The sequence below is a fragment of the Delphinapterus leucas genome, chromosome 2 (assembly GCF_059928025.1).
Source record: "Delphinapterus leucas isolate spDelLeu-1000000601 "Yukka" chromosome 2, BTC_Dleu_Yukka2, whole genome shotgun sequence".
Lineage (NCBI taxonomy): Eukaryota > Metazoa > Chordata > Mammalia > Artiodactyla > Monodontidae > Delphinapterus > Delphinapterus leucas.
The window spans coordinates 45,538,456-45,558,473 of NC_143130.1; the positions used below are offsets into that span (position 1 = coordinate 45,538,456).

Sequence of the window (20,018 nt, forward strand, 5' to 3'; positions counted from 1 at the left end):
TCCCGTCTCTATGGATTTGCCTGTTCTGGAGAATGTCATATAATGGAGTCATACGCTACACAACCCTTTGTGTTTGCCTTCTTTTACTTGGTGTAATGGTTTTGACGTTCCTCCATGTTGTAGTATGCACCGGTAGTTTGTTCCTTTTTCTTGCTGGTTATTCTTCCATTGCATGGATATACCACCTTCTGTTCATCCATTCATTAGTTGATGGACATTTGTATTGTTCTCAGTTTGGGGCCATTGTAAATTATGTTGTTATTTACATTCATGTATTAGTCTTTGTGTGGGCATGTGTTTTAATTTCTCTTAGGTTGGAATTGTTCGGTAAGTGTACGTTTAATGTTTTAAGAACGTGCCAAACTGTTTTCCAAAGTGGCTGAACCATGTCTTATTCCTACTAACAATGTCTGAGGGTTCTAGTTCATAATATCCTAGTCAGCACTCGCTATCGTCTGTCTGTTGATTGTAACTATTCTGATGGGTGTGTGGTGGTAGCTCATTGTGGTGTGCAATAGGTTTTTATTCAGGTCTTCTCACAGCTTTTAACATAGCCATGTGCATTATGAATCTCTGAAAGAAAATGGTGAAGAGAGTATGCAACATTTCCTAAACTTATTTGCTCTTGAAATTCTTTTTTTTCCCCTTAAATGAGCATATTAAAAGGCCTAATGTTCTGCAGAACACATTTTGGGAAGCATTACATCATTTGATCATAACATTATTTTTAGCTTCGTTCTATGTGATATTTAATCATGAACAAGTGTTTGCCACGCGATGATTTTGAATCAGATAGCGTAGACGCAGAGGTTAACAGAATGGAAGAGTTAAAGGAGGATGCTTAAGAGATTTGTGCTGGGTCATTTTGGAGAAGCAGTGGTTTTCATGAATAACTAAATGTCAGTTTGTTTTTCTCTGTGTTTTGTTCCCCAGCCCAGTCCAGATGGGCCCCAGGTCTCAAGTGGAGTTAGGCAAGGCTCAAGCTGAGATCCTGGCTACATTTTCCTTATCAATCCTCAGATAATAATCATAACAATCATAATAAAAAAATCAAATTTATATTGATCGCATCCATGCCAGGCACTGTGCTAAGCACTCTTCGTGGATTACCTTCCCAAATCCTCAGCGCAGGTACTAGTATTACGACCATTTTACAGGTGAGGAAACTGAGGCACAGGGTCGCCAGTAGCTTGCACACAGGTAGCAGGAAGTGGCAGAGTCAGGATTTGAACCTGGGGCCTTAACACTAGGGGTTGTGTTCTTGAGCCATTCTGCTATATAGCCTACCACCCTCCAAAAAGGCAGATCAGCCTGAAAAAAGACTTGTCTGTCTGTCTTTCTTTTTTTAATTTATTTATTTTGGCTGCACTGGGTCTTAGTTGCAGCATGAGGCATCTTCGTTGCGGCATGCAATATCTTCAGTTACACACACACACACACACACACACACACACACACGAAAACTTCTACCTGGTTTTGTTGTCTCTAGGTTTTCACTTAAAAACCAGGACACGCATTCCCACCGGGAAAATCTTTCCAGATCCCTGCTCTGCATGACGCTACTTTACTCACTTCAACAACAACTTCAGGGCTTCCCTTGCTCAAAGGAAAATTCTCAGTCCCTGAGCAGGGCATTCAGACTGATTGCTATTTCCCTCCCCAGTCTGTCTCCCATAATCGCCCCTTCTTGGATCCTCTGCTGTGGGCAGATGCTTCATTGCTGCCAAAACAAGTGAAGCCATTCCTACCTCTGTGCCTTTGCTTCTCCCTGTTCTCCAGCCTGTAGTGCCCTCCTCTCTGTTGTTTGCTTGTCTGAGCCCTTTCCTGCCCTTGAAAATCTCCCAATCTCTAAGATGCTATTTCAGCAGAACTCAGCTCATAGCGATCCTTCCCTTCTCTGAACCTCCTTGGAGAACCTACAACCTGTGACCCTGGTCATCTGTCCAACCTCCTCAGCCTCAGTCTTGTTTATTGTAAACTGAGTATAAAAACAGCCCCTGCCTCATAGGGTTCTTGTCCCAGTTGGAATATGTAGAGCACATGATAAACTTAGCATTGTACTTGGCTCAAAGCCACAAGGCAAGTGCCCAATAAATGAAAGATAATATTAGTGAGAGTTAATATTAACATTTAATTTTTATGACTGCATGATGCTTTGTGTTGTTTGACTCTCTCATGAGGGGTAGACCTCTTGAGAATGGGGATCAAGTCATGTCATAACTAATACAATGCCTTAAGCACCAAAGATCCTGGGGAATGTTTGTTGAGGATGGGCAAACAAACTTCAACCTGGGAGTCAGAAGCCCAATGTCAGTCGTAGCTCTGCAGGCAGCTCCTTGTCTGACCCTGACTTGTCTCCTTGGACTCCTAAGTTTCTTCCACTGTACATCATCCCTAACATTCTCTCTGAAGCTGGCTTCAAATCCAAGCCCTGAAATTGATTCTCTGTGTTACGTCGGGCACATTCTTTAACCCTCTTAGCCCTCAGTTTCTTCATCTGTGAAATGGAGAGAATAACATTGCTTCACTATTGGCTGTGAGGATAAATGAGGTAATGCTTGTAACATGCTCATCTTAGTCCACAGTTAACAGCTGCTCTTCTGGTTGTTTTATTATTGCTGTTTAGCTCATAATCATTAGACTTGCTGATGTTTTTGAATATATGAGTTTCCTGGTGCTGCCATAACAAAGGAATACAAACTGGGTGGCTTAAAGAAAGAAATGTATCGTTTCACAGTTGTGAAGTCTAGAAATCCAAAGGCAAGGTGTTGGTTTTGATTGATCCTGATGAGAGTTGATTCCTTCCGAGGGCTGTGAAGGAGAATCTGTTCCAGGCCTCTCTCCTTGCTTCTGGTGGCCTCAGACATCCCTTGTCTTGTCAATGGTGCCCTCCCTGTGTCTCCACATCATCTTTTCTCTATGTGTGTCTGTCTCTGCATCCAAATTTCCCCTTTTTATAAGTCACCAGTCATATTGGATTAGAGCCCACCCTAATGACCTCATCTTAACTTGATTACCCTTATAAAGACATAGTTGCAAATAAGGTCACATTATGAGGTACTGGAAGTTAGGGTTTCAATATACCTTTTTTTTAGGGGGGTGGGGTCCCAATTCAACCCATAAAGGATTAATAGCTGTACTCTCTAGAAAATACTTTGCTGAAAAAATGAGTTGGCATTTCTCAATGAAAGAGAAAAAAACCCCACAGCACTTGACAGTGAGTCTTCCCGACTCCACGACACCTGACATCCACAGCAGTTCATTTAACTGGATCAGATGAGTGGAATTTGTTTTGACAAAGATCTGCTTCTTTCCACAAAGCAAGTCCCAGGACCTTTGCCCCGAGTGGAATTTCCCACATGTGCTTTTGGAATTGCAAATCTATCATTTTTAGTTCATGACATTTTTGCAGAACCCCCAGGATGGAAATAACACACCAGATCTCAGGCAGTTGGCGCGTTCTTTCTCCATTTCTTATAGCACTCTGCAAAGCTCTCATGCTGTTTACATGTGATTTATATTCCTCCTGTGGTCCTGAATGCATATAATAAAAACAGATTTAGAATATTAATTTGACATGGTTCAGGCCAGCATGGCCTAATACAAATTTATTTACTGGGGATGGTGAAAAATCTGAAAGGATGAAGTGAGAATCAGTTCTCAGTAAATATTTCTTGCTGACTTTTTACCTCACTGTTTCTCAAAGCGCAGTCCGCTGGATTCCTTATGATGTTTGCGGAAGTTGCAGATTTCCAGGCCCCATCCCAGCTCTGCGGGTTCAGAGTCTTTGGGGGAGGGGTGCTGGGATTTGCATTTCTAATGAGCCCCTCATGCCCTGACTGGCTCTGGCCCACCCTGCGTTTGAGAACCACTAGTGTCTGGCATCCCCCAGTAGATATCCCTTGTGTTTTCGGAGTCAGATGAGTTCCAGAGCTGGAGTCTGTCCAGGGCTGAGGGCGAGGAAAGCCAGGCAGACAGGTGTAGGGCAGGGGGTCCAGGAATACCCTGTGGGCATGGCGAGGGCAAGCGTGTCCAGTCCTCTGTGGGGTGGCGTCGGCTGAGCTTGGTGAAAGGACAATGTGGGTTTCGGGTGTGACAGGGAGGCCTGGAAAGGTTGAGGGAACGAGTATGTACTTCACAGCAGGTGGGTTGAGCTGGGGAGTGGATTTCTGGCAGCCCTGATGAAGAGATCTGAGCATCCATCTTAGTCCGAGGGTCTGGCAGTGGGGAGAGTTGAAGTGAGTTAAGGTGTCTGGGAGGGGTCTGGCCTCCACCCAGGGGGGCTGCTCAGTAAGAAGCTGGGCCTCAGAGCCACTCGGGGAACCGTGTGAAAACTCAATTTCTGAGCTTGAACCAGCCCCTCTGCATGCATTCTAGAATCTGTTTTCTAAACTCCCCGGGGGATCTAGTGTGACAGGCCCTTGGAACAGCATTTGGGAAGCACGACAGCCATGGAAAGAACTGACTTTGGGGATCAGTGGACCTGGTTGAGTCCTGGTTCTGTGACCTTGATCTAACTCCACCTGAGACACAGTTTCTTTATCTGTAAGATAAGGAGGCAAACACATTTTCTTTCTTTTTCTGATTGTTGTAGGAATTAGGGATAAGGGATGTGACACATTTAACACAGTTTCTGGTACCCAGGAGGCATTGTTAAATGGTGACTCCAGACCTTGTGAGAACTGGAATTCTAGGGATGTAATTAGGACAGGGTCTGTTGGGCATGGAAATCAACAGATGGACCCACTGATTGGAATTGGGATATAAGGTAGGGTCTTGGCTCTGACAATACTGGGTCTTGGTTTCCAGAACTGGAGCTAGAAAAAAAAAGAGCAAAATAACATCAATGCTTAAACAGTGTTTACCAAGCAGGTCAGGCACTGTTCTAAGTACTTTATGTACAGGCTTACGGGTTAAGTACTATTATTATCTCCATCTTACAGATGAGAAAATTGAGGCTTAGAAAAATATGTGCATGATCACATGGCCATTATGTGGCAGAATCAAATTTCAGGCACAAGCTCTCTGGTTCTGGGTCCTTAGCAACTATTCTTGCCTATTTAAGACAAGTACAAGGTCAGAGTGGCCCTGGAACCACAATGCTGAGTTTCAAAAGTAAGCTGAGCCCTGGGAAAAATGGTCCTGGATATTTCTTTGCCATACATTTCTAGATGTAAGATTGTACAGCCACTTCATGCCAAAGTTAGAAAAGCTGGCCTCCTCATAACAGAAGCTGAGCTGTAATAAACCTGCCCTGTTGCCAAAAGCTTGATCTACTCTAACAGAAAACCCATAACACAAAATCGCCTTGTATTGAAAATCTCTTGCTCGCTTTATATTTCATTCTTGTATAAGACTTGACCCCTTTCATGGGTTAATCAATGCTTCCAAGGGCCTCTCTGACCACTGCTCTTTTTCACCGGTTTAAGGCTCCTTCATTTGGTATGAATCTTATGTCTAACCAAGATTTCCTCCACATTACACATGAAGCACTGGCACTAATAAACATATTTGTTTAATTCTGAGAGTATTTTTTCAGAATTTCCACATTTCATAACATTCTTCTCTTTCCTTTCTCTGTACTCCAGGGTATAACCTTCAGTAGCAGAACAAACCAGGCCAGTCAGCAAGTTGCCAAGTCCTGCAGACTCCTTGTCAAGGAGAACAGCTGGACCCATTTCTAATCAACGTCTCCAACACAATACCCTTGGATTGCTGCAGGAGACCAGACCAGAATTTGAAACTTTCCAAAGACTTCCAATAGACATTGAGTGCACATGGATACTTAGGTTGCCTTTGAGACCAAGGCGAAGAATACAGGTGTCACGTTCACCCAAGAAGTCTACATTTAAACCTCTGTACATAGAATGGATGATGTTTATTGAAACAGCCCAAACCTCTTTCACAGTGCAAGGGATATAGCTCAAGAGGCAAGCAGGCAGTCCCAGAACCAAGGAATGGATGACTACAAATATCATGACAACTATGAGGGCTATGCCCCCAGTGATGGCTATTATCGTGGTAATGAATCCAATCCAGAAGAAGATGCACAGAGTGATGTTACAGAAGGCCATGATGAGGAGGATGAGATCTATGAGGGCGAGTACCAGGGCATCCCTCACCCAGATGACATCAAGGCCAAGCAGAGCAAGATGGCGCCCTCCAGGGTGGATGGTCTTCGGGGCCAGGCAGACCTGATGGCCGAGAGGATGGAAGAAGAAGAGCAGCTGGCCCACCAGTACGAGACCATCATCGATGAGTGTGGCCACGGACGCTTCCAGTGGACCCTCTTTTTTGTTTTGGGTTTGGCCCTGATGGCTGATGGCGTGGAAGTGTTTGTGGTGAGTTTTGCCCTGCCCAGTGCAGAGAAGGACATGTGTCTGTCTAGTTCCAAGAAAGGAATGCTTGGTAAGTAGAAATTTTCAAAGGTCATTCTCTTTGTGGCATTAAAATCTGAAGGGGAAAGAGCAGTAAAATTTGTATAGCACCTGTCACTGTTAGGTATCTTAAATCTATCATAGTGTCCTTGCAACACTATCATTTTACATCCATTTTGTCACTAAGGTATTTTTATCTCAGAGAAATTAATAGGCACAGGTTTACAAAGCTAGTAAGTATTGGAGCTTGGGTGCCTACCCAGATCTGTCTGAGTCCCAAGCTCTTAGTTCTTCTTTCCAAGTCTTTTTTTTTTTTAAATTGAAGTATAATTAATGTACAATATTGTATGTTACGGGTGTACAACATAGTGATTCACAATTTTTAAAGGCTATGTTCTTTTTTCCAAGTCTTGTTGCCTCCTTGAGAGTCTGATTTCTCTCTTTTTCATGTTAAACCATCTTCCATATCCAAATGACAAATTCATTTTGTGTGTGGCAAGCCAGGGGTCTCTTCCACTCAGTACTTCTCTCTATGTCTTTCCAGAACCTGATAGCATCTGCTCCTGGTTTCTCTTGTATATAAGTGTTAGTGGGCTGAATGCCCATGTGCCTTGGCGATGAATACTGGGCTGAGCCACCCACAGAGCCCCTTCAGGCTGTTGGGGATCACGCTGTGAAGCACAGATGGATTCCATGGGATGGAGGAGCAGCTTTGCAAATCATTGATGAGACTAGCACCATCAGAGCCAAACATCAGATATCAGGGCTTGCGGCACAGAGGATTCTGTGAAGTTAGAGAGAGCATGGGCATAAATTGTGTGACATAGAAGAGATTCATCAAAATATAGACAAAATAGTCTTGGTCATTAAATGTCCTGCAAAACATATTCATTCTCTAATTTCAGAGTCCATGCAATTGATTGTTTAGCAAATACAGCTACAGAGAACTTACTGTGAGTCAGGTTCTTCCTCAAGACGGAGACATAGTTATGACCCACAAGAACTCAAAATCCATCTAACAACTTAGTTCATTCACTCAAAAGATATCTCTTACTTGTGTACCATGTTTTAGTCTTTGTGCTCAGGCCCTGGGGAGAAAATATTGAACAAGGTAGATGTAGTCCTTGACTCTCAAAGAACTTACATAAAGTAGGACAAACAAGCATTAACGAACATAGAGAATTATTTGATTATGGTAGGGATACCTGCTATGAAACACTTTGTGCCATTCTGGTCCCAATGCCTGCTTTAGAGCAGGGATTGACAAACATTTTCTCTAAAGCTCCAGATGGCCTCTGTCACCACTACTCAACTTTGCCTCTAGCACAAGAGCAGCCATAGACCATTTGTAAACTAATGGGCACAACTGGTTCCAATAAAACTTTATTTACAAGAAAAGGCAGTAGGCTGAATTTAGCTTATGGGCTATATAGTTTGTTGGCCCCTGATTTCGAGCCACAATAAATAAGATTGGGATATAATATAAAGAAAATATCTGCATAGAGAATTGTCCCTGGAGGCTCTTAAAAATGGTTTTACAGGCTCACAGGTATAGAGATCAGACTTGTGGTTGCCAAGGAAGGGGAGTAGGGGAGGGAAGGAATGGGAGTTTGGGATTAGCAGAGGCAAACTATTATATATAGGATGGATAAACAGCAAGATCCTACTGTATAGCACAGGGAACAGTATTCAATATCCTGTGACAAACCATAATGGAAAAAAATATGAAAAGAATATATATATAACGGAGTCACTTTCCTGTACAGAAGAAATTAACACAACACTGCAAATCAACTATACTTCAATAAAATTTAAAAAAAAAGAAAAAAGAAAAATACGGGCCAATATCCTTAATGAATATAAATGCCCCCCCAAAAAAATCAGCCTTAAAGAAGTAAATTCTGACACATGCTAAAACATGGATGAAACTTGAATTATGATAAGTGAAATATACTACTCACAAACACACACACACACAAATGGTTTTATCCATTCCTGCTTAATTAAAGAGACATTTAAAATGATGAGAACTCTGTCAGATATGGCCATCCAGAAACCAGAAGAGACCAAGTATATGCAAACAAAAGAAATGACTCAATAAGCAAGACGTCACCCAGAGTTTTTAAACACCAACAAAATTTTATTTTTTAAAAATTATTTTTATTATTTTTTTATCAACAAAATTCTGCTGTGTTTCTCTAAGTTTCAATAGATTTTTTAAAAAGGGCAAAAACCAAACCAAAACAAACCCCAACCTCCTGATCAAACCAAACCATCCCCAATTGATCTAAATATTTCCAAGACCATTATTTTGTTTTGTGACATTCTCAACTGAAACCTTGGGTCCCTATTAGTCCAAATTGGTATGTTAGTAACGCTTTCATTCCCTCTTGTTCTCTCTGCCACCTGGTGCCCAGTAACCTCATTAACAGCATGGTAACAGCTCCTGCTGGCTCCCAGGGCAAATGCTAGGAGTTGAGGGAACATGGTCCCAACCTGGAGAGCCCACATTTGTGCAATTTTACTTTCAGTGTTTATCATGAAGATGCTATGACTCAGCCCAAGAGGGGCAGGCAGACCCCTGAGCAGAGATGGACTCCCGATGCACTTGTGGGGCCCCCTTTATGGATCCAGGGAGGTGGGTGTTTGGAGGGTCTCGTGAGGCCGGCTTTTCCATGTGCTGTCTCATGTCAGCTTTGTAGTCACCATGGTGCTTATAGGATTTTTATCCCATTTGTACACATCAGAAAACAGGCTCAGAGAGCTGTATTTAATGTCACATAGTAATTGCTGGAGCTGGGATTTCAACCCAGATCTTTCTGATTTCAGGGTCTGTGTTCATTCTGCTATACCATACCGCCTTTCTTTCACACATGGTCTTTAGGAAGGAGGTCATGCCATGGGGCAGACTTCTTTCCAGTCATCAAGCATCCCATAGATTACTTGAGCACCATGGATTGCTTCCAACAGAGACATAGCATGGTGTGGGGAATAGTGGTGTGGACACTGGTGTCTGGCCACTAGGGTTTGGCAACTGGCTATATCATTTATTTTCCAATGACCTTGGGCAAGTCATCACTTCTTTAATTATCAGTTTTCCAATATATGGAATAGGGTAATGATACATCTGTTGTGAAGATTCAGTGAGATAAAGCTGGTAAAGCAATCAGCTCTCCATGCCCCTAAACTACTGTTTGTTCTTGTTACTTTGTATTATGACAGTCTCCCTTCAGCATTTACAGTGAATTATAGTTGCAGTGAGACAATGGAGCAGCCTGGACCCTGCAGCCAGGTGGCCTGGGTATGAGCCCTTGCTCTGTCATTTCTTAGGAGGGTGACTTTGGGAATTACTTAGCTTCTCTGTGCCTTGGTTTCCTTCTCTGCAAAATGGAGATACTAATGGTATCTTACCTCATAGGGTTTTTGAGGGCTAAATGGATTTAATGCATTTAACTTGCCTGAAACAGTGCCTGCCCATAATAGGTGCTCATTTTAGTTATTATTGTTGAGGTTGTTATTATTACTAAGTTGATTGCTTGATAATGATGACTCATCCAAATTCAGGACTAGATTTTCTCAGGTGACATTGCATATTTCTTTAACCCAAAGTTATTTATAATAGGCTTTTAAGGTCAAGCTTCCCTACCTTGGCTGGTGAAAAGGCCTTTTCTGTTCAAGTGCTAACCCAGTTCTTTCTTTCCCCTTCCTAGCTATTTTTTTTTTTTAAGACAATATTTTTTTGAGAAGTTTTAGGTTCACAGACAAATTGAGAGGAAGGTACAGAGGTTTTCTTTATGCCCCTTCCCCACACACATACATCGTCTCCTCCTATTATCAACATCCTCTAGCAGATGTACGTTGTTACAGTTGATGAACCTACATTGACACATCATAATCACCCAAAGTCCATAGTTTATTTTTACTTTAGGGTTCAATCTTGCTGTTACACATTCAATGGGCCCGACAAATGTGTAATGACATATATCCATCATTACAGTATCATACAGAGAATTTTCACTGCCCTAAAATTCTTTGTGCTCTGCCTATTCATCTCTCCCCACTTCCCCAACCCCTGGAAACAACTGACTTTTTTTTTTTTACTGTCTGCATAAGGTTTTTTCTTTTCCAGAATTTCATATAATTGGACTCATATAGTATGTAGCCTTTTCAAATTGCTTTCTTTTGCTTAGTAATATGCATTTAAGTTTCCTCCATGTCTTTTAATGGATTAATAGCTCATGTCTTTTTAGTGTTGAATAATATTCCATTGTCTGGATGTACCACAGATTATTTGTCCAGTCACCTACTGAAGGACATCTTGGTTGCTTCCAAGTTTTGACAATTATGAATAAAACTGCTATAAATGTCCACGTGCAGGTTTTTGTATGGACATAGTTTTCAATTCCTTTGGGAAAGTATCAAGGAGTGTGATTGCTGGATTGCATGGTAAGAAAAAGTTTGGTTTTGTAAGAAACTGCCGAAGTCTCCTAAAGTGGCTGCGCCATTTTGCTTTCCCACCAGCAATGAACGAGAGTTCCTGTTGCTCCACATCCTCGCCAGTATTTGGTGTCTTCAGTGTTCTGGATTTGGTCATACTGATAGGTGTGAAGTGATATCCCGTTTTTTTTTTTTTTTTTCTTTTTTTTCTTTGCGGTACGCGGGCCTCTCACTGTTGTGGCCTCTCCCGTTGCGGAGCACAGGCTCCGGACGCGCAGGCTCAGTGGCCGTGGCTCACGGGCCCAGCCGCTCTGTGGCATGTGGGATCTTCCCGGACCGGGGCACGAACCCGCGTCCCCTGCATCGGCAGGCGGACTCTCAACCACTGCGCCACCAGAGAAGCCCTATCCCGTTGTTTTAATTTGCATTACTCTGATGACATATGGTGTGGAGCATCCTTCCATATATTTATTTGCCATCTGTATACCTTCTTTGGTGAAGTGTTTATTAAGGTCTTTGACCCATTTTTAAAGAAGGATTTTGTTTTCTTATTGTTGAGTTTTAAGAGTTCTTTGTAGGTTTTGGATAACAGTCCTTTATCAGATGTGTCTTTTGCAAATATTTTCTACCAGTCTGTGACCTGTCTTCTCATTCTCTTAACTCTCTTTTATTTTAAAAAGAAACTGGGGGAGTTCCTTGGTGGTCTAGTGGTTAGGACTCGGTGCTTTCACTGCCGTGGCCTGGGTTCAATCCCTTGTGGGGGAACTGAGATCCCTCAAGACCTGCAGCTCAGCAAAAAAAAAAAAAAAAGGAAACTGAAAGTGATATGCCTCTGGACTTAACTCCTAGTTGATGTTCCAGGGAAAGAATTCAGAAGGAGAACTCTTCCTACCCCCAAATACGGGCCTCAAATTATAGACTATTTTGTTATTTTCTTCCTGGAAATGGATGAACCATTCAGAAAATAAAAGAAGCGTCCCCAGGCCGGGTAACAAAAATATCTGGGTACCGCTGTGCCACTTTGCTGAGGTTTTAGAAAGATGAAAGTTTGCTTCCTTGAAGGGTTGTGTTTTAGTGAGTCACTTGTCTAGAACTGTCTCAGTTGGGGAAGAAGAAGTCCTGTGAAAATGTTATTAGCATTGAAGGGTCAGCCCTGCTTCTTATAAAGTGGTTGGTCCCCTTTAAGACAAAAAGAATGCATTCATTTGTTAATTAGACTCTTTATTATTATTTTTAAAAGAATTGCTGGGCATTTCCGCATGCCTGTATTCCCTCTATGGCAATGCAAGACAGGCAGGTCCCAGCACTCAGTGTGTTTTATTCTAATGGTGAAAATAGAGTTCATACAAGAAATATAAAATACCAAACAGCACTATGCAATTATGCAATGCAATTTTCAGTATTATCCCTGTTATTCAAATATGAAGAAAACAGAGACAGTGTAAGGGATAGAACTTGAGGTTGGCAGGTTGTAGAGTTAAGTGGCTTGTTTTTATATCTGCTCTGCTGTTTAGTGGTTGTGTGACCTTGTGCTGATCTGAATTCTTCCTCTCAGAGTCTTCCATGATTTTAGGTGGTTGATGAATGAATCTATCAATATATTTCTTTTTAATCCCCTTCAGGTATCAATATTATTCATGTATTTTCTAGCTATATGTAGAAAAAATCATTTAAAATGACTTAAAGATAGGAAGTTTAGGACTGTCTGGCACGACATTTGCTTTTTCAAATGACATCAAATTGTTGGCATCTCTAATCATTGTTTCCTTATAGCTAGGATACCACTTAGTATTGATGACACATGGAACAAAGCAGCAGCATCCTTCTCTGCCTGCATTTGGTAAATTGCCACCAAAGTTTTCTCGTAATTGTAAAAATACCCCTTAGGCTGCAACTGTGGGTGATTCCTACCTTCATGCTGATCAAAAGAAAGAGAGCCTCATTTTTAGGTAAGAGTTCCCCTTTTGCCTTCAGAATTTTGACTTCCTGGAAGGGTCTAGTTGCTCGGTGGGTATTTTGTTGGCTGTTAGTTTTTCTTGCTATCTGCAGCGGGAAGGCTCAGGGAGTCCTACGCTTCAGATAGTGATTTAGAACGTAACAGGGGACCCCTGGGGCTTGGTGTCATTATGAGCTAAGGGAGGACATGGAGCAATGTCAGATGGAGTGGATTCATTAGAATAAATTGCGTGTTGAATTTCCATAGCAGCTCGGAGATGGATGTATTACTCTGCTGTCATGAAAGATTATCCTTTAATTGTTTTATATGCAAGTTCGAAGTGAACATCAGGGCAGAGCACTTGATTTATGAGCCACTTTTTCTTTAGCCCTGAATTCAGAGTGTCAGTTCCTGAAAGGAGGGGCCCCCTGTACCCCAGAGCCTGGCACAAAATACGTGCTCAATAAATACTTACTTAGCCTCATGGAAACAAATACTCATGATGGTGAAATCCACCACTAAGAATTTTCATATAATCTTTTTGTGTTGGATTATATCAGTTGTCCTTATTTATATTTTTTAGATCATGGGATTCTTCAGAATAGAATGAAAGCCAAGGCCTCCCTTAATAGAGTCTACACCGATTGCCGTATTTAGGAGTGTGGACTTGGTTCCACAGGCAATGCAAGAGCTATTAAATGGGGAGCTATTAAATGGCTTTGAGGAAGGGAGTGACGAGGTGGTTTTGGATGATGGCTCTACTCCTGTGATTTTGGTACTGGGAGTGGTTCTAGAGGAACAGAATCTTAAGGATGAGTTTACTGAATTGGTTCTGGAGCTTCTGGAATCAGTTCTCTAATCTGGTTAGATTTAAAGACACTATTGACTCTATTTCCCGTAGTAAAGAGAGCACTTCCTGTTCACAACATGATGTGGCAATAGGGATACACAAGATATCATCATTGGATACTCCTATTCAAATACTTACAAGAGGCAAGGATCTAGGTGAGCATTTTTGTCAAACTAACTGCTGTCAAAGTAACGAGTATGAGATTGGCTGGTTGCTCCTAATATCATTGACAAAGTGGGAAAAGAAATTAATGAACTGAGGACTCGAATTCCCAGCACAAGCACTGCATAAATGACCCAAAATCTTCTATGTCTGCCCTGAAGGATACCTTTATCTCCTGAGATTGCTGACAACCAAACCCAGTATCTCATCCTCTGAGTGGCTGAATTACAGTGCAGGTTGAATTCCCAGCCTCACAGCATGTCTACTGTTAAAGTAAAGGCATTGATAGGGAAGAAATAGGATCCTGGAAGTTGGCATGGGGATGTGTGGGAAGACCCTGATGCAGATGGGGACATTGAACTCCTAAATTTTGATCAGTTCTCTTCGCCAATAGAAGCAGGCCCTCCACTCGTCTTGAGGGGATTAACCTTGCGTTGATGAGGAAGCTGTAATGGCCTCCCCTTAAGGCACCTGCCTTGCAAGACATTGTTGATTCTCCTCAGGACCCCCACCCCTCTTTTCTTCTGGACTTATAACTAAACTCAAGTCCCTGCAGGTCCCTAAAAGTGAGGGTCAAAATGTGACCCATGAGGAGTTCTGCTACACTGCAAAAGAACTACTTGGTTTTTCTAATTTACACAGAAGTTCAGGGAATATGTGTGGGAATGGATATTAGGGGGGTGGGGTAATGGTGGAAGGAACATAAATTTGGATTGGGCCACATTAATTGATATGGACCCGATAAACAGAGATTTCTGCATTTAATGTTGAAGCTCGGGGAGTTAGAAAGGGCTCTACTAGTTTGGTTGGTTGGTTGGCTAAAACATGGACCAAAAGTTGGCCCACAGTAAATGAACTTGAATGCCAGACCTGCCTTGGTTTAATGTAGAGGAAGAGATTCAAAGGCTTAGGGAGATTGGAATGTTAGAGTGAATTTGTCATTTAAAACCTACTCACCTGCCTTGGGGGGTTACACAGGACACACCTTTCACCATGACTATGAGAAATAAATTTGTGAGGGGACCCCCAGCATCCTTGAAGAGCTCTGTGATCACTCTTAAATGTAAGCCAGACCTCGCAGTGGGGACTTCAGTCACTGAAGTGAGAAACCTAAATGCAGAGTAATTGGACCCTGGGTGGCAGGGGCCAAGTGACAGTACTTAACCACCAAAGTCAAGGTGGACGTGATTACTGTAACGGACAGCAGAGTCAAAGCAGTACCTGACTCTAAGAGACTGTGGTATTCCCAGAAGTGAAATACATAGGAAGCCTACTAAATTTTTATTTGATCTGTATGAGCAGAAAAATTCCAGGTCAAGTGAACAAAAGTCTAACCTGTCTCATAAAAACAGTCACTGCCCCTCAATTGGTTCCCAGATTTGAGCCAGTTTATAGACCCAAAATCCATGAGTGAAGGGGAGGCTGGGTCCCCTTGAGGAAGGATCCCAGGCCGCTGCCAAAAATTTATACTGGTTCATCTTTCTCCCGGTCTTCCCCAAGGGACCTTTGGCTTTTTACCAGCGTGACTGCGCGCTGGAGAAAAGGAAATAATCAGACCTTTTGAGGATTACCAGACACTGGATCTGGACTGGCACTAATTCCAGGAGATTCAAAACATCACTGTGTTCTATCAGTCAGATTAGGGACTAATGGAGGCCAGGTGATCAATGGAGTTTTGGCTCAGGCCCATCTCACAGAGGGCCCGGTAGGTCCCCAAATCCACCCTGTGGTTATTTCCCCAGTTCTGGAGTGCTTAACTGGAGTAGACATATTTAGCAACTGGTAAAATCCCCACATTGACGAAAAATGGATTGTCAGGGAGAGAGACTAAGGTGGGAGATCTGACAGAAGTTTACTGGAGTACTCCAAGGGAGAAATACGCAATTCCTGGACTACTACATCGAGGAAACAGTAGAAGCTGTTTGAGTGTTTTGAAAAATTGAGATTTTTTTATATAGAGCTTCAAAATATTTCTGCTATAAGCACCTTTTTTTCTTATTTAATATATGCAAGAAAGAAAACCGATGACTTATGCAAAGAAGACAACCCTTCCTAACTTCAAGAGATTGACATTTTTACACAGCTGGCTGTGTTTATTGCAATAAAATCAGTGAATTCATAGTCAGAGGGTTGACTGTGACAAAGCTGATGAGTAAATTCAATTTTCTGTAACAAACATAAAGGAAGAAAAACAATTTCCTGTACAACCAACCAACCCACCAGCTAACCAAGCAACCAAAAAACCAGCATCGTAATTTCAAGATTAAAAGTTATTTCACAATTAACCATTGGGGTTAAGAAAAATCTTGCAAGGAGACCTTCTTGAAACAAAACCCTCAGTTTTATGATGCGGGCTACATGTTAAGTATGGATTTAGCTTTGAGTGAGGCACTTTTCCCATTTGTCTACAGCTGTTTTTTAATTTTGTGCCTTTCAACTTAGTCCTACATCGAAGGATAGAGCCTACCTCAGTCTGAAAACATTTGTGTCAAAAACTATTAACCACTTATTCGAACTTATGGATCCTGGATTTCTACTCTGATTTTCATCAAGATTGAATCTAAGCTATTTGGAGCTCTATGTGTGTAGGTTTTAGTTTTACATGGAGTAAATAGCATTGTCTGGAAAAAGAGGGGGAGGGGGAGGGGGAGAGGAGTACTTAGCTCTCAGGGCTGTTGGGAGAATTGAATGAGATCACCCTTCTAACTGTCCAGCTCAGGGTCTGCACACAGTATGTCCTCAGTTAATACTCATTCTGCTCTTCTGATCCATCTGATCCATCTGTTGGATCTTCTGATCCAACAACCTGATGATGTTCAGCTTCTAACTTGTTTGAACTTTCATTGTAGCAAAGATGTCTCAGTACATTCTGTCTACACTGCTTGCAGAACGTCTTTGGCCATGAGACCTTCAAAGACTTGAAGGTTTTTTGTTTTTGCTTTTGTTTTTCTCCACAGTTGTAAGCACACTCCTTGAGACCTAAATAAAAGATGTTTGGTAACTAATGATTTATTAATTTGGGGAATAAAAATGTGCTAGTTACTTATTTATATGTATTCCCCTATATTTGTCCCCACCATGGAAAACTTTAGTGAATTAGAAAAAGCTCATAGGGCTGTTAATCCACATATTTGAAAATATAATCTTCAGACCATGGAAAATACAGCAGGAATGAATGGGAGAAATCCTTAAGTAAACTGTTATATTTACTGGGAATGGAGGGGAAGTTGCAGGGTTGGGCATGTCTCCAGATATTGCAGAATATCCCCTGGAGGGACAAAGTCACCTCCAGTTGAGAGCCACTGCTCCAGGTGAGGGGTTCTCCCCTCTGTCTGCCCATTTGAGTCACCTGAGGAGCTGTTAAAAAATAAAACAGGCCCTGGGACTTCCCTGATGGTCCAGTGGTTAAGACTCCTCACTCCCAATGCAGGGGGCCCGGGTTCGATCCCTGGTCAGGGAACTAGAGCCCGAATGCTGCAACTAAAGATCCTGCACGAGGCAACGAAGATCCCATGTGCTGCAACTAAGACCCAGCTCAGCCAAATAAATAAATAAATATTATTTAAAAAACAAAACAAAACAAAAACAGGCCTTGCTGTAGAATAATGCTGTCAGGGACTCTGTGAGTGAGGTATGGCATAGGCATTTTCCCACAGCTGCCTGGTGATTCTGTTGTGCAGCCGGGCTAGAAAACTAGGTAGTTTACACAGAGACTCAGGGTTATTAGGAGCTACTGAGTTGTCAGGGTTTTTTTATTGTGCTACCTAGGAATTCTCCCCAGATGGCTTCCTTCTTGAGTTTGTGGTGATGGATGGGATATTTGCATATACCTTGACCAGTGTAAGGAAAATGGGGCTGTACCCAAAAATCTTGTTTACATTTGCAAACAAGATTATCAATGGATTTTGATATCCAAGAGATTATCAATGATTTTCAAAGATACTCACATTTGATCTTGAAGTGAAACTGTGAGGTGGTCAGAGTGGTAATCCCAAGTTTATAGGATGAAGGAAGTGCTGCTTGAAGACCGTAAGTGATGCATATGGTTCCTAAGGTAGTTTTCTTGTCCTGCGTTGTCACTCATTGCCACTCATGTTCACTGTGGGTTACTTTATAGTAATGAGGTTGGAAGGTTTATTTTTTCATGTATGGATTTCTTCATAAAAGGCAAAGAACTAATGCTTAAGGGTTCATTATTTACCAGGACTGGTACAACCTCTGTTACCTTTCTTTTAAATTAAAATCAAATTATAATAATTATATTACTACCACCACCAAAAATTACAGTTTGATAAACTCTTTTATACTAAGCATTTTATATATGACATTTCTGATCCTTATAACAACCTGCAAGGGAAGCATTATTTTCACTGTTTTACAAATGAGAAAACTTGGTCTCTAAGAGGTTAATGTAACTTGTCAAAACTAGTTAGTGATGGCTCTAGTAGTTGAAACCAGTTATTTCTGCCTGCAAAGTCTACTGCTGCTCCTTTACCTTGCTGTCCCATCTATGGAAGATGTCTCTAGGTGACCGTTACATAAGTAACCTTGAGCAACCTTTACACTAAATGCATGACTCTGATAATATACAGTCGCCAAGTAGGCACTGGGCCTCCATCAGAGTGCTAGGGTCAGTTACAGCTTATCTCTGTAGGTGAGAGTATGATGTAGTCCACGTCCCAGCCAGCTGGACCAGAAAGGCCAGGTGCCGATTTCACCAGGGACTTGCAGTGATCTGAGGCATAGATTGTGAGCCCAGAATAGGCTGTCATATTGCTGAAGAGCAACACTGCCATCCACCCGTGAAAAGGGTCCCAAGGAATGCTCCATCACCTTTTTAGACCAGAGCAGCAGAGGCACAAAGGACTTCCCCACCCTCCTTCTGCCAGGAACCACATCAGACAATGGAACATTCTTGTCCAATGTGGAGTTCATGACTATACAGCTATCATGGCCCTTTGCAGGCCAGCAGGTGTAAAATCTCTCTGTATTTTATAACCCTTGTGCAGCACAAGCCCAGATGAGTTGGGTTTTTCTTTGGAAAGGATTGATTTCGTTTCCAGAGAAGTCTCAGATATTAGCAGAGCAGGGAGGAGGGAAGGGAGAGTCAGATAGATGGTCTTGGAAATGTAATAGCCTTTGACATGCCCCCTGGGGTCCACTGAACCGATTGAACGTGAACACTCTTTTCTCCGTTCGGACGGGCCCAGGCTGCTCAAATGTGCAGAGTGAGCATCATCTGTTTCAACACCAGAGATTTTGCTGACTCAGAGGCGTGTATCAGTCTCCACTGGGGACGTGCAGCAAATAGCCTAAAGAAGTCGCATCCTTTCCTTGGCCTCTCTGCCTCACCTCTCCTTGGGTCCTAGAAAGGAAAGTCTTATCCTTCAAAGGAGATGTAACAACAGATTATAAGGCATAAGCCATTACTTAAAACATTATAGAATCGTCTAATATTAGAAGTGAAAGGGATAAAGGAGAACTCCTAACATGCCTTTCATTTCTAACTGGAGAAAACTGAGCCCCAAGGAGGAAGCGAGTTCTTCAAGGTCGTAAGCTCTGAGAGCAGGACCTGGGCCCCTGACAACTGGCACAGAGGTCTTTCCTCTATACAGAGTTGTCTTGCCTTTTGTTCTTAAGGAATGACTATGTAAATCAACCAGATGATCTTTCATCTGTATGCTTTCTTTTTTAGGAGGCGATATGTGTCTAGGATGTATTCAACTGCCGGTAACAATGACTTTGAATCATGAAGATGTTTATTCTTTACTTATCAAGAATTCTTAAAGTAGGTAGTTCCAGGGTTGGGTCAATGGCTTACTGATGTCAGGACATTAGGCAAGGACATTCTTCTGGCCTTTCCGTCATGGTCGTAAGCTGACCACCATAGCTCTATGCTCTACATCCTCCCATGATGGCTTTCCAAGCAGGAAATGAGAGCGATGATGGCAAGAAAGTGCCTCTTCTGCAATGTTCTCTCTTTTATTGCACAAAAACATTGCCTAGTAGCCTTTGACAGACATCCCTGTATGTCTTATTGCTCTCCCTCAATTAAGAGTTGGATTCAGAGGACCATCTGAAGTTAACTATGCTTCATCCCCTAGGGGTGTGTGTGTGTGTGTGTGTGTGTGTGTGAATTTCTCTGAACATATTTTAATACCTAACAAAACCACGCTTCCTTTAACAAGGAAGAAGAGGGAAAAAGTCCTGTTGGGAATGTGACCAACAGAGTCTACCATATGTGTAAACACTTTAA

General features: G+C 42.1%; 1 protein-coding gene across 1 annotated transcript in view; it reads left to right on the plus strand.

The window, feature by feature from the left end:
• The first annotated feature begins 5,872 nt into the window (after positions 1-5,872).
• The window catches only part of SV2B (synaptic vesicle glycoprotein 2B), an 87,282-nt gene continuing 73,136 nt past the window's right edge, over positions 5,873-20,018 (plus strand). The window contains exon 1 of the mRNA XM_022598935.3: positions 5,873-6,408. Within this exon, the coding sequence (XP_022454643.2) occupies positions 5,958-6,408 (451 nt within the window). The 5' untranslated portion in view covers positions 5,873-5,957. The remainder of the gene's footprint in view (positions 6,409-20,018) is intronic.